Source organism: Lagenorhynchus albirostris, chromosome 2, assembly GCF_949774975.1.
Source record: "Lagenorhynchus albirostris chromosome 2, mLagAlb1.1, whole genome shotgun sequence".
Lineage (NCBI taxonomy): Eukaryota > Metazoa > Chordata > Mammalia > Artiodactyla > Delphinidae > Lagenorhynchus > Lagenorhynchus albirostris.
The window spans coordinates 52,637,312-52,651,558 of record NC_083096.1 but is presented as its reverse complement, the minus strand read 5'-3'; the positions used below and the strand labels follow the sequence as shown (position 1 = coordinate 52,651,558).

At 42.9% G+C, this 14,247-nt stretch overlaps 1 protein-coding gene across 1 annotated transcript in view; it reads right to left on the bottom strand.

The window, feature by feature from the left end:
* ASTN1 (astrotactin 1) overlaps nt 1-14,047 on the bottom strand; it is a 325,315-nt gene extending 311,268 nt beyond the window's left edge. Inside the window, exon 1 of the mRNA XM_060142171.1 lies at nt 13,765-14,047. Coding sequence (XP_059998154.1) covers nt 13,765-14,047 — 283 coding nt within the window. The remainder of the gene's footprint in view (nt 1-13,764) is intronic.
* Nucleotides 14,048-14,247: the final 200 nt, after the last annotated feature.

The following is a 14,247-nucleotide window of genomic DNA, read 5'->3' as shown; positions in this document are numbered from 1 at the left end:
AATTGAACAGTACAGTGTCGGGTTATATTCACACATAGTAACGTGAGTGGATCTTAAAATAGAGTGCTGGGTGAAAACAGTAAGAATCAGAATGTCATTATATCACATCACCATTTAGTTAAAGTAACAATAACATGAGCACACAAAAAACTATCCACATTTCACAAGAACATGTTTAAAAAAAGATACATATTGAAAAAATTAGAGTGTTGGCCTGTGAGGAAGGGCAGCTGGAAATTGGAGGTAAGGATAAAGAGAAATAAACAAACAAGTGAGCCACTGGAAGGAGGAAGGCTTTCACAGACCTATGATAAAATATATTTTGGATTCAGGTGTATGATTAACTCAAACCTCTCCATTGAGATTCCAAAAACAAAACAAAAGAAAAAGCCAGCACACAAAAAAGACATATGCTAATATTTATAGCACTATTATTCTTAATTGTTAAAAACTGGAATCAACCAATATGTCTTTCAACAGGTGAATGGATAAACAAACTGTGGTACATCCACACCATATAATATTATTCAGCACTAAAACAAATGAGCTGACAAGCCATAAAAAAACATGTGAATGAGTCTTAAATGCATAATGCTAAGTGAATGCGGCAAGTCTGAAAAGGCCACATACTGTGTAATTCCAACTACATGACATTCTGGAAGAGGCAAAACAATAGTGAGAGTAAAAGCTCAGCGGTTGCCAGAGTTTAGAGTAATGAAGAAAGGGTTGAATAGGCATAGGCAAAGAGTGAAGAATTTTGTAGGGCAGTAAAACTATTTTGTATGATAATATGATTTTGGATATATGACAGTGTATATTTGTTAAAAACCCATAAAACTTTAGAGCACAAAGAGCCAACATTGAAGTTTACAAACTAAGAGAAAAGAAAACATTTAGGAGGTTGGGTGATTCCAGGATGGAATGCAGAAAGTGACAAAACACTAACTGTATATTCAATACATGAAGCAACTTCACTGCGGGGTGAGGCGGTAAAGATGCTGACCTAAGTAACTATCTTTACAAAGTAACTAAGTATCTAAGAAAACGAGTGGAAGGGGGACCTTCAAGATGGCAGAGGATTAAGATGTGCAGATAAATTTCCTCCCCACAAATACATCAAAGACACATCTACAAGTGGAACAACTCCTACAGAAGACCTGCTGAACGCTGGCAGAAGACCTCAGACTTCCCCAAAGGCAAGAAAATACCCATGTACCGGGGTAGGGCAAAAAGAAAAAAGAGAAACAAAAGAATAGGGATGGGACTTGCACCTCTAAGTGAGAGCTGTGAAGGAGGAAAAGGTTCCACTCACTAGGAAGCCCCTTCACTGGCGGAGATGGGGGGTGGAGGGGGGGAAGCTTCGGAGCTACGGAGGAGAACACAGCAACAGGGCTGCAGAGGGCAAGACGGAGAGCTTCCCGCACAGAGGATCGGTGCCGACCAGCACTCACCAGCCCGAGACACTTGTCTGGCTCACCCACTGGGGCAGGTGGGGGCTGGGAAATGAGGCGTGGGCTTCGGAGGTCAGATCCCAGGGAGAGGACTGGGGTTCACTGTGTGAAGACAGCCTGAGGGTGCTAGTGTGCCACAGCTAGCCAGGAGGGAGTCCGGGAGAAAGTCTGGACTTGCCGAAGAGGCAACAGACCATTGTTTTGGGGTATGTGAGGAGAGGGGATTCCTTCCCCGTCTGCCCACAGAAAGCAGAGCACTGCCTAAACGAGCTCCAGAGACGGGCATGAGCCCGTCTCAGCACGGACCCCAGAGATGGGCATGAAAATCTAACGCTGCTGCCGCCACCAAGAAGCCTGTGTGCGAGCACAGGTCACTATCCACACACCCCGGCCCCCCTCCAGGAAACTGTGCAGCCCGCCACTGCCAGGGGCCCGTGATCCAGGGACAACTTCCCCGGGAGAACACACAGTGCGCCTCAGGCAGTTGCAACGTCACGCCAACCTCTGCCACCACAGGCTCACCCCGCATTCCAGTTATGACTACAGTAGCCCTCCCGCCCCACGACCTGAGGGAACAAGAGACCCCTAAACAGCCACTGCTTGAACCCCCTCTCGTCTGAGTGGGGAAAAGACGCCTGAGGGCGACCTACATGCAGAGGTGGGGCCAAACCCAAAGCTGAACCCCAGGAGCTGTGCGAACAAAGAAGAGAAAGGGAAATTTCTCCCTGCAGACTCAGGAGCAGTGGATTAAATCCCCACAATCAACTTGATGTACACTGCGTCTTGGAATACCTGAATAGACAACATATTGTCCCGAAATTGAGGCGGTGGACTTTGGGAGCAACTGTAGACTTGGGGTTTGCCGAATGCTACTGATTTGTTTCAGATTTTTATGTTTGTCTTAGTTTAGTTCTTAGGGCTTCTTATCATCGGTGGATTTGTTTATTGATTTGGTTGCTCTTTTTTTTAAGTATTATTATTTTTTATGTTAATAATTTAATTTTTTTATTTATTATTTCTTTAACTTTTTTTCCTTCTTATTTTCACCCTTTTCTTCTGCGATGTATGGCTGACAGGGTCTTGGTGCTCTGGCCTTATGTCAGGCCTAAGCATCTGAGGTGGGAGAGCCAAGTTCAGGATATTGGACCACCAAGGACCTCCCGACCCCATGTAACATCAATCGGCGAGAGCTCTCCCAGAAATGTCCGTCTCAACGCAAAGACCCACCTCCACCCAACGGCCAAAAAGCTCCAGCGCTGCATGCCTCATGCAAAACACCTAGCAAGACAGGAACACAACCCCACTCATTAGCAGAGACGCAGCCTACAATCATAATAAGGTCACAGACACCCAAAAACACACCACCAGACAGAGTCCTGACCACCAGAAAGACAAGATCCAGCCTCATCCATCAGAACACAGGCACCAGTGTTCCCCTCAATGAGGAAGCCTACATAACCCACTGAACCAACCTTACCCACTACGGGCAGACACCAAAAACAACGGGAACTACAAACCTGCAACCTGCAAAAAGGAGACCGCAAACACAGTCAGTTAAGCAAAATGAGAAGACAGAGAAATATGCAGCAGATGAAGGAGCAAGGTAAAAACCCACCAGGCCAAACAAATGTAGAGGAAATAGGCAGTCTACCTGAAAAAGAATTCAGAGTAATGAGAGTAAAAATGATCCAAAATCATGGAACTAGAATGGAGAAAATACAAGGAACGTGTAACAAGGACCTAGAAGAAAAGAGCAAACAAACAATGATGAACAACACAATAAATGAAATAAAAAATTCTCTAGAAGGAATCAATAGCAGAATAACTGAGGCAGAAGAACGGATAAGTGATCTGGAAGACAAAATAGTGGAAATAATTACCACAGAGCAGAATAAAGAAAAAAGAATGAAAAGAATTGAGGACACTCTCAGAGACCTCTGAGACAACATTAAACATACCAACATTCGAATTATAAGAGTCCCAGAAGAAGAAGAGAAAAAGAAAGGGTCTGAAAATATTTGAAGAGATTATAGTTGAAAAATTCCCTAATATGGGAAAGGAAACAGTCAATCAAGTCCAGGAAGTGCAGAGAGTCCCATACAGGATAAATCCAAGGAGAAACACGCCAAGACACATATTAATCAAACTATCAAAAATTAAATACAAAGAAAAAATACTAAAAGCAGCAAGGGAAAAGCAACAGATAATATACAAGGGGATCCCCATAAGGTTAACAGCTGACCTTTCAGCAGAAACTCTGCAAGCCAGAAGGGAGTGGCAGGACATATTTAAAGTGATGAAAGGGAAAAACTTACAACCAAGATGACTATCCCCAGCAAGGATCTCATTCAGATTTGACAGAGAAATTAAAACCCTTACAGACAACCAAAAACTGAGAGAATTGAGCACCATCAAATCAGCTTTACAACAAATGCTAAAGGAACTTCTCTAGGAAGGAAACACAAGAGAAGGAAAAGACCTACAATACAAACCCAAAACAATTAAGAAAATGGTAATAGGAACATAAATATTGACAATTACCTTAAATGTAAATGGATTAAATGCTCCAACCAAAAGTCATACACTGGCTGAATGGACACAAAAAGAAGACCCGTATATATGCTGTCTACAAGAGACCCACTTCAGACCTAGGGACACATACAGACTGAAAGTGAGGGGATGGAAAAAAGATATTCCATGCAAATGAATATCAAAAGAGACCTGTAGTAGCAATTCTCATATTAGACAAAATCAACTTTAAAATAAAGACTATTACAAGATACAAAGAAGGACACTACATAATGATCAAGGGATCAATCCAAAAAGAAGATATAACAATTGTAAATACTTGTGCACCCAACAGAGGAGCACCTCAATAAGAAAGGCAAATGCTAAAAGCCATAAAAGGGGAAATTGACAGTAACACAAAAATATTAAAAACAACAGAATACACTTTCTGCTCAAGTGCTCATGCAACATTCTCCAAGATATATCATATCTTGGATCACAAATCAAGCCTTCGTAAATTTAGGAAAATTGATATCATATCAAGTAACTTTTCTAACCACAACACTATGAGACGAGACATTAATTACAGGAAGAAAACTGTAAAAAATACAAACAAAAGGAGGCTAAACAATATGCTACTAAATAACCAAGAGGTCACTGAAAAAATCAAAGAGGAAATCAAAAAATACCTAGAAAAAAACGGCAAAGAAACACGTTGGCCAAAAACATATGGGATGCAGCCAAAGCAGTTCTAAGAGGGAAGTTTAGAGCAATACAATCCTACCTCAAGAAACAAGGAAAATCTCACATAAACAACCTAAGCTTACACCTAAAGCAATTAGAGAAAGAAGAACAAAAAAACCCAAAGTTAGCAGAAGGAAAGCATAAATATCAGATCAGAGGTCAGTGAAAAAGAAATGAAGAAAACAATAGCAAAGGCCAATAAAACTAAAAGCTGGTTCTCTGAGAAGATAAACAAAATTGATAAACCATTAGCCAGACTCATCAAGAAGAAAAGGGAGAATATTCAAATCAACAGAATTAGAAATGAAAAAGGAGAAGTAACAACTGACACTGCAGAAATACAAAGGATCATGCGAGATTATTACAAGCAACTATATACCAATAAAATGGACAACCTGGAAGAAATGGACACTTGCTTAGAAAAACACAACCTTCCGAGACTGAACCAGGAAGAAATAGAAAATATAAACAGACCAATCACAAGCACTGAAATTGAAACTGTGATGAAAAATCTTCCAAAAACAAAAGCCCAGGACCAGATGGCTTCACAGGCGAACTCCATCATTTAGAGAAGAGCTAACACCTATCTTTCTCAAATTCTTCGAAAATATAGCAGAGGGAGAAACACTCCCAAACTCATTCTACGAGGCCACCATCAACCTGATACCAAAATGAGATGAAGATGTCACAAAAAAAGAGAACTACAGGGCTTCCCTGGTGGCGCACTGGCTGAGAGTCCACCTGCCAATGCAGGGGATGCGGGTCCGTGCCCCGGTCCAGGAAGATCCCACATGCCTCGGAGCAGCTGGGTCCATGAGCCATGGCCGCTGAGCCTGTGCGTCTGGAGCCTGTGCTCCGCAATGGGAGAGGCCCGCATACCGCAAAAAAACAAAAGAAAACAAAAAAAAAACTACAGGGCAATATCACTGATGAACATAGATGCAAAAATTCTCAACAAAATACTAGCAAACAGAATCCAACAGCACATTAAAAGGATCATACACCATGACCAAGTGGGGTTTATCCCAGGAGTGTAAGGATTCTTCAATATACAAAAATCAATCAATGTGATACACCATATTAACAAACTGAAGGAGAAAAAACATATGATAATCTCAGGAGATGTAGAAAAAGCTTCTGACAAAATTCAACACCCAATTATGATAAAAACTCTCCAGAAAGTAGGCAAAGAGGGAAACTACCTCAACATAATAAAGGCCATATATGAGAACCCACAGCCAACATCATTCTCAGTGGTGAAAAACTGAAACCATTTCCACTAAGATCAGGAACAGGACAAGGTTGCCCACTCTCACCACTATTATTCAACATAGTTTTGGAAGTTTTAGCCACAGCAATCAGAGAAGAAATAGAAATAAAAGCAATCCAAATTGGAAAAGAAGGAGGAAAGCTGTCACTGTTTGCAGATGACATGACACTACACATAGGGAATCCTAAAGATGCTACCAGAAAATTACTAGAGCTAATCAATGAATTTGGTACAGTAGCAGGGTATAAAATTAATGCACAGAAATCTCTTGCATTCCTATACACTAATGATGAAAAATCTGAAAGAGAAATTAAGGAAACACTCCCATTTACCACTGCAAAAAAAAGAATAAAATACCTAGGGATAAATTTACCTAAGGAGACAAATAACCTGTATGCAGAAAACTATAAGACACTGATGAAAGAAATTAAAGATTATACAGACAGATGGAGCGATATACCATGTTCTTGGACTGGAAGAATCAACATTGTGAAAATGACTCTACTACCCAAAACAATCTACAGCTTCAGTGCAATCCCTATCAAACTACCAATGGCAGTTTTCACAGAACTGGAACAAAAAACTTAACAATTTGTATAGAAACACAAAAGACCCCAAATAGCCAAAGCAATCTTGAGAAAGAAAAACGGAGCTGGAGGAATCAGGCTCCCGGACTTCAGACTGTTCTACAAAGCTACAGTAATCAAGACAATATGGTACTGGCACAAAAACAGAAAGATAGATCAATGGAACAGGATAGAAAGCCCAGAGATAAACCCACGCACATATGGTCAGCTTATTTTTGATAAGGAGGTAAGAGTATACAACGGAGAAAAGAGAGCCTCTTCAATAAGTGGCGTTGGAAAACTGGACAGCTACATGTAAAAGAATGACATTAGAACACTCCCTAACACCATGCACAAAAATGAACTCAAAATGGATTAAAGACCTAAATGTAAGGCCAGACACTATCAAACTCTTAGAGGAAAACATAGGTAGAACACTCTATGACATACCTCACAGCAAGATCCTTTATGACCCACCTCCTAGAGAAATGGAAATAAAAACAAAAATAAACAAATGGGACCTAATGAAAATAAAAGGCTTTTGCACAGCAAAGGAAACCATAAACAAGACCAAAAGACAACCCTCAGAATGGGAGAAAATATTTGCAAATGAAGCAACTGACAAAGGATTAATCTCCAAAATTTACAAACAGCTCATGCAGCTCAATAACAAAAAAACAAACAACCCAATCCAAAAATGGGCAGAAGACCTAAATAGACATTTCTCCAAAGAAGATATACAGATTGCCAACAAACACATGAAAGGATGCTCAACATCACTAATCATTAGAGAAATGCAAATCAAAACTACAATGAGGTATCACCTCACACCGGTCAGAATGGCCATCATCAATAAATCTATAAACAATAAATGCTGCAGAGGGTGTGGAGAAAAGGGAACCCTCTTGCATTTTTGGTGGGAATGTAAATTGATACAGCCACTATGGAGAACAATATGGAGGTTCCTAAAAAAACTAATAAAAGAATTACCATATGACCCAGCAATCCCACTACTGGGCATATACCCTGAGAAAACCATAATTCAAAAAGAATCACATACCACAATGTTCATTGCAGCTCTATTTACAATAGCCAGGACATGGAAGCAACCTAAGTGTCCACTGAGAGATAAATGGGTAAAGAAGATGTGGCACATATATACAAATGGAATATTACTCAGCCATAAAAAGAAATGAAATTGAGTTATTATTAGTGAGGTGGATGGACCTAGAGTCTGTCATACAGAGTGAAGTAAGTCACAAAGAGAAAAACAAGTACCGTATGCTAACACATATATATGGAATCTAAAAAATCATTCTGAAGAACCTAGGGGTAGGACAGGAAAAAAGACTCAGACATAGAGAATGGACTTGAGGACACAGGGTTGGGTAAGGGTAAGTGGGACAAAGTGAGAGAGTAGCATTGACATATATACACTAGCAAATGTAAAACAGATAGCTAGTGGGAAGCAGCTGCATAGCACAAAGAGATCAGCTCGGTGCTTTGTGACCACCTAGAGGGGTGGGATAGGGAGGGTGGGAGGGAGACGCAAGAGGGAGGGGATATGGGGATATATTTATACGTATAGCTGATTCACTTTGTTATACAGCAGAAACTAACACAACATTGTAAAGCAATTATACTCCAGTAAAGATATTTAAAAAAGAAAAAGAATGAAGAAAAAAATCCAAATTGAGGGACATTCTACAAAATACCTGACAAGTACCCCTCAAAACTGTCAATGTCATCAAGAACAAGTCTGAGGGCTTCGCTGGTGGCACAGTGGTTGAGAGTCCGCCTGCCGATGCAGGGGACACGGGTTCGTGCCCCGGTCCGAAAAGATCCCACATGCCGCGGAGCGGCTGGGCCTGTGAGCCATGGCCGCTGAGCCTGCGCGTCCAGAGCCTGTGTTCCGCAACGGGAGAGGCCACAACAGTGAGAGGCCCGCGTACCGCAAAAAAAAAAAAAAAAAAAAAAAGGGACAAAGAAAGAAAAAAATACATATATATATATACATATATATGTGTGTGTGTATATATATACATATTCTATAAAACAAGACCTCAATCTTGCCTCCAAAGATATATAAAGAAATTAAGCTTGTATTTTACTTTTCCTTGAAAAACTTCAATTCAAACCATATCAGTACAGCTAGAAGAGCATTTGAAATGTAAAATTCATCACTCTTGCATTTAAAATTCCTTTGATGTAAAATCTACAGTTCTGTAGAGAAACAGTATAAAACAACCCTCTCAATGCTATAAATTAGTACATTCTGCTAGTAGGAGTTATATAAGTGCTGAAGACCCTCCCTTAAGGTGGCCACTAACCATCCTCCCATGTCTTGGATGGGGCTGCCACTCTATATGAATTTGTTTGCTGTTAACCTAGGCAGCTCACTGTAGCAAAGAGCAAAAGGAAGGAAAAGAAACAAATTTTAAAGTTTCTTCTTGAATGGGGAGATGGAGGGATATGTGGGGGAAAAAACTAGGATGCTTCCTATTAGGCCAAGCTCAATGGTAAGTAGAAAACTATGTCTAATGTTATATTTGAAGCCAATCAAAAAGCTCAGTAACTGCTATTCAAGCAGTGCCACTGGGCTCTGACAGTGAATTCCATGCATAAGATCACCTGATAGAAACTTCAGCGGGTCAAGAAGCTGAAACCACAGTGCCTTCCGGATGGCTCCATCTCACAGAAGAACCTGCTGTCTGGGCTTCCCAGTTTGCATTTCTGTGGGGCCCTTCTCAAAAGAGCACTGAACATGTTATCTTAATCCCCATATACCCTACTTTGTTCACCATGGCTGTGCGTGCCGTAACACGCCATAACACATGGCTACCCAGACCTGGAAACTATGAATGAAGTAAGAATTCCCCAATTCTGCTTAGGTAAGTATACCTACTTAGGTAAATATTCCTTGTGAAGTTCACCCTCTTCTGTATTAAGGTGTATGTGAGAAATCACTTGATGGACAAGGATGTTCAAAAGGTGTTTCTATGTATAGAAACCAAAAAGGACTCCTTTATACAAACTGAGTGTGTTTTCCCTATTCTAACCATTGCCAGGGCTCCTTTTATTCAACCATGAAAAGTAACAGATTTTGAAAACTTTTAAGGCCTATGAAATAGCAAATAAGAGAAAGACTTAAATGTCATATTAACCTGAGTTCAAGTTACAGATCCATCCATCGTCAGCTATGTAACCCTCAGTAAGTTACTTAACCTCTCCATCCTTACTTTTCTCCACTGTTGGAATAAGTGGAAAGTCTGGAGTTGACACCAGATCTGTCTTCAAAGCCTGTTCTTTTAACCACCACACTGGCCTGCTCCAGACACCTTAAACAGCACCTTGCATGGGGGAACTCACTATATCTCTGCAGGCTGATTGATTTGTCTTCAGGTGTACCTCCTTCAATCAATGACAGCTAAAGCTAAACTCCACACGCTCAATAGTTGGGTCTGAAACAGAGGAGCATCCCCTTCAAAAAATGATGAGACTGATAAATATGTTCTGTTCACAGCACAGAAAACCACACTTCAGTGCAGAAGCCATACTTCAGGTTAACCAGTTGTCTCAAAATCAAATACGCCACCAAAGCAGGAAAGTCTACTGTTTTCAAAGATGAGACACAAAATTTTAGTTAAGGTATGAAATTTTAATTGGCTAGTTCAGCAAAATTTTATATTCTCCTGAGAGGGTAATAAGGCCTACGTATCTAAATATCTTGAGTTAGGAATTGCAGTTATTTTCCCATAGTATAGAAAGTTTTACAACACTTCTGAAAACAGGGGTTTAGATTACCTGGCTAAGAGGTACCAGATGAGAACCATAAAGAAGAGGTTCAGCCTTAGTACAATCAATATTCATAGGAAGTATGGCAATCTAGAGACGGCATGACGTGACTAAGAACATTGAAATTCAAAACTATGTGTAGCCAAACAAAACACATCTGAAAGTTACATATGGCCCTTTCAGCAGAATTTGCAAATCCAACTTCAGAGAACAGGAGATAACGCCACTCCCTCCACTGCCCCTCAGAGTTACCCTACAAGCAAAATTGACAACAATTTTGAAGGCTGAGATAGCCTCTGCAAGTCAGGCTTCAGTGCTTTCTCTGTCAAGTCAGCCGTCCCCTGCTTGGCTTTTAAGTGGTGAGCCATGTCCCACCCTACAGAGCCAGGCAGAGTCCTCTGTACTCTCAGACCACCAGGCTAATCTCTGTACTGTGCCATAGGCATGCTAGCCCCACATTCACTCCTACTACCATACTTGGCTCATCCTGTCCATGACCTCAAATGGCTTCACCCTTCCTAGGCCAAGCCCAATCTAACCTATCTTTGATTTTGTTCATTTGTGTGTGCGTGTGTTTATTTTTTTTAATCCATGCAAAGAGCACTGAAGAGGGATGAATGAACTCAAACTACTTTGGTGGGGGTAGGGAAGGCTTCACAGAGAGGTGCCTATGTGTGCAGGGTATAGAAGGAAGAATGAATGGCTGCCAAGTGGAGGAGTGGGGAAGACCATTCTAGGCAGAGGGAAGAGCATGTGCAAAGTCTTGAAAGAGTCCTGAAAGCCATGGCAGGCTTGTAGAGATAAGAGGCTGCAGAAGGCTATAGTCAGAAGGAGAACACACTTTTTTGCCTCACTGAGGTATACGACTTGATCCTGGAGACAAAAGGATCTGATTTTGGTCAAGGCCCCTAGTCAAGCCCATATCTTCCATGGAGTCTGCTCTTGCCATGCAAGTATCTCCTTCCTCCACATTCCTACAGCCCTTGACAACCTTGCCACACAATCAGGTGTTATTACTCACAGCTCTGAGGGCAGAAGCCTTTTATTTTTTTTTAACTTCTGTATCCTAAAAGCACCTAAGAATGTCAAGCAAGTAAATGCTCAGTAAGTTCCCAGGACTGATTGATTCAAATTCCTCTAGGGGGTGGATTAAGCAAACCAGGTTCTAGAGGTAAGAGTAGGGAAACCTCTAAATCAAAGTCACTACAGACCTTACTGTTGGCCACAAGTGACAGGATCCAGGACAACAAAAGTTAACTTCAAAAGCAACCACCCTTGACTTCCATGAACTTGGACTCCTTTCTCTTTCTGTCGAGCTTTGCCCCGCTACTCAAGCTGAGAGTCACTCCTACTCCCCCTGGGAATACTGGGCCAAAAGGGAAGGTACCAATACATCTCTGGTTCTGAACATACCCCATTAACTGCGAGGGCAGGAGACAATCAATGCATTGAGCAAATGCATCTGGCCCTGAAATGAGAGAGTGTGTCTGCTCCTGCGTGTAAATGCCAAGTTGCAGGAGGTTACCATAGCAACTCCAGCAGGGTGCTGCAGTGGGCAGCTTTGCACAGAGGTGCAGAAAAGCCATTCTTTAACATCTGGGCTTTTGCTGTGCACATTGGACCCTAGTAGCCACATCATGGCTTTAGGCCCTGCTTTGGGATTCTGCAAAAAAGGAACTGGAATTTTGAATACCTGTTAGTCCAATCTTCTTTTTTTTTTCATGTATCACACATGTCCCTCTTGATGCACAGCAAACACTGCATGTAGAGCCCAAAATAGGCTCTTTAGAAACATATAATTCCCTATACTCATTCTTACACATGACAATGAACAGATTGTACTTGCACATCAGCATGACTTGAACACAAAATTTACATCCACCAAATAACCCAGCAATTACACATTTTAATCAACAGCGTATCCACAATGTCAGCATTCCCAGCCAGTCCCCAGTTTTTATTGCGTTATTAGTACATTTTTAACGCAAAACTAAATAATGCCATCAAGGCTGTAGGTTGGGCTTAACGGGGTCTACTGAGCTGTTACTCCAGGAACTGTGAACCAACTTTTCAAAGGACCAGGCAATTTTTGAAATTGTTTTTCCATAGGGGCTGGAGAGTAGGGGTTTACTCATCTACTTCTTAATGTTTTATGTCTCATAAGGAAAGAGCATGAAGAGGATGTGAAATAGCATTCCATTTGTGGTTTCAACCTACATACGGCCAACAGGAAGCCATGTCCCTACAAAGTGAACTTTAGTTGGTCGGGCAGTCAATAGATGAAATAGCTTCCTGGACATTTTCACTTTTTTTTCTTGGATCTAGAAACTTACTTGTGGTTATATTTTAATTCTCTCCTGGGCAAAATAAGAATGATTTATAGCAGCAGTGAAGAAATGGATCGCATGGTGGGCGTGCACAGCAGGGTGAGATGGATCTGCACATGGAGAAGTGATGGAAATTTTGGTCAACAAGGTCACAGGAACCTGTGGTACTTTGCAAGATGCTGGAGCAGGACTACAGTATCTTTGCAGCTTGGAAGTGAAAAAAGAGGGGTGGTTTAGAAGTGATGTAGAAGTTCCAGTACCTGAAGGAGTTTTTGTGACCTAAGGAAATTAAAATAGGGATACCAAGAGAGAGATGCAAATAAATAAACAAAGGAAGGAAGAGCTTCTTGGCCAGGGAGGCTATTCTTTGTGCAGGAAGGCCTATCTGTCTAAGGGAGCTGGAGAACAAAGATGCCAGTGTTAACAGACTACAGTTGGATGATTTGTTCATCCAAGGAATTGGAGATGTGGAGGTGTCTGTAAGGAGGTGTCTGTTACATGTAAGCATGGAGGTAGGACTTGCCAGGATGGACACCAGGGGTGTAGGAAACTTCTGTTCTGAAAGAAGGCCAGAGAGTTTCAGCAACCTGGTGACAGAAAAAGAGCTCTCAGTGAGTGAATACTGGAGATTCAGCCAGTGCAATCTGGCCTGCACATACCTGGCTAGGTGGGCACTGGATACCTATTTCTAACTCCCCCAGGGGATGCTGTGGGTGGAGATGGCCCAGGGAGTGTGAAGCAAAGAACTGAGCATGTGGCCTGGGAGTGGGAAAAGGGCTTCTGGGAGGTGAGCTGGGAACTGCCAAGAAGTGCGCTGTCAACGTGCTTCTGAATGAAAGCTGGGAGGTCAAGGCTGGGAAAGGTTTCAGAGAGACTCCTGCAACCTGTTCCTTGGGGCAGGGCGGCTGAGGGAAGGTGGAAGGCCCAGCTTTGAGGCGCCAGTCTGCAAGTCGGTATGGAGAATGGTCTGGGAATGGGGCGGATCCAGGGAGGTAGGAGTGGGGGAGGGGAGGTCGCCGGCGAGTGGGTGTGGAGAGCGAGCCCGAGTGTGGGGGGGGGGGTGAGGGCGCCGGGCCAGCGCCTCGACCTCCCCCGGGACTCACCCAGCACGAAGTAGGGTAGCTCCGTGTTCTCCAGGTCGTCCACCACGACCATTTCTCCTGGGAAGTCGTTGCGTACCGAGAAGAGGAGCTTGGGCTCGGAGGCCGAGGGGCTGTGCATGATACTGAGGTCGTTCTCGCGCAGGAAAGGCAGCGCCGACACCGTGATGCTCTTCAGCTTGCACTCCAGCTCCTTGGAAGGATCCACGTCGCCCGCGGCCGTGGCCAGCACCGCCGCCGGCCCCCAGCAGCAGGCGAGCAGGGCGCAGAGCCCGGCTAAAGCCATCTTGAGCCCCGGCCGCCTTCCTCCCAGCGCCGCGAAGGTGGGGGAGGCAGCGAGCGGGAGGGAGCGAGCGAGCGAGCGAGCGCGGGAGGCGGGGGACGTTGGGGAGGAGATGTGGAGCCGGGAAAGCTCTGGTCCTCGGAATGAGACGCCGCTAGCCTGGTGCAGGGCTTAAGCGCTGATGCCTGGAGAGCCCGCGCTCT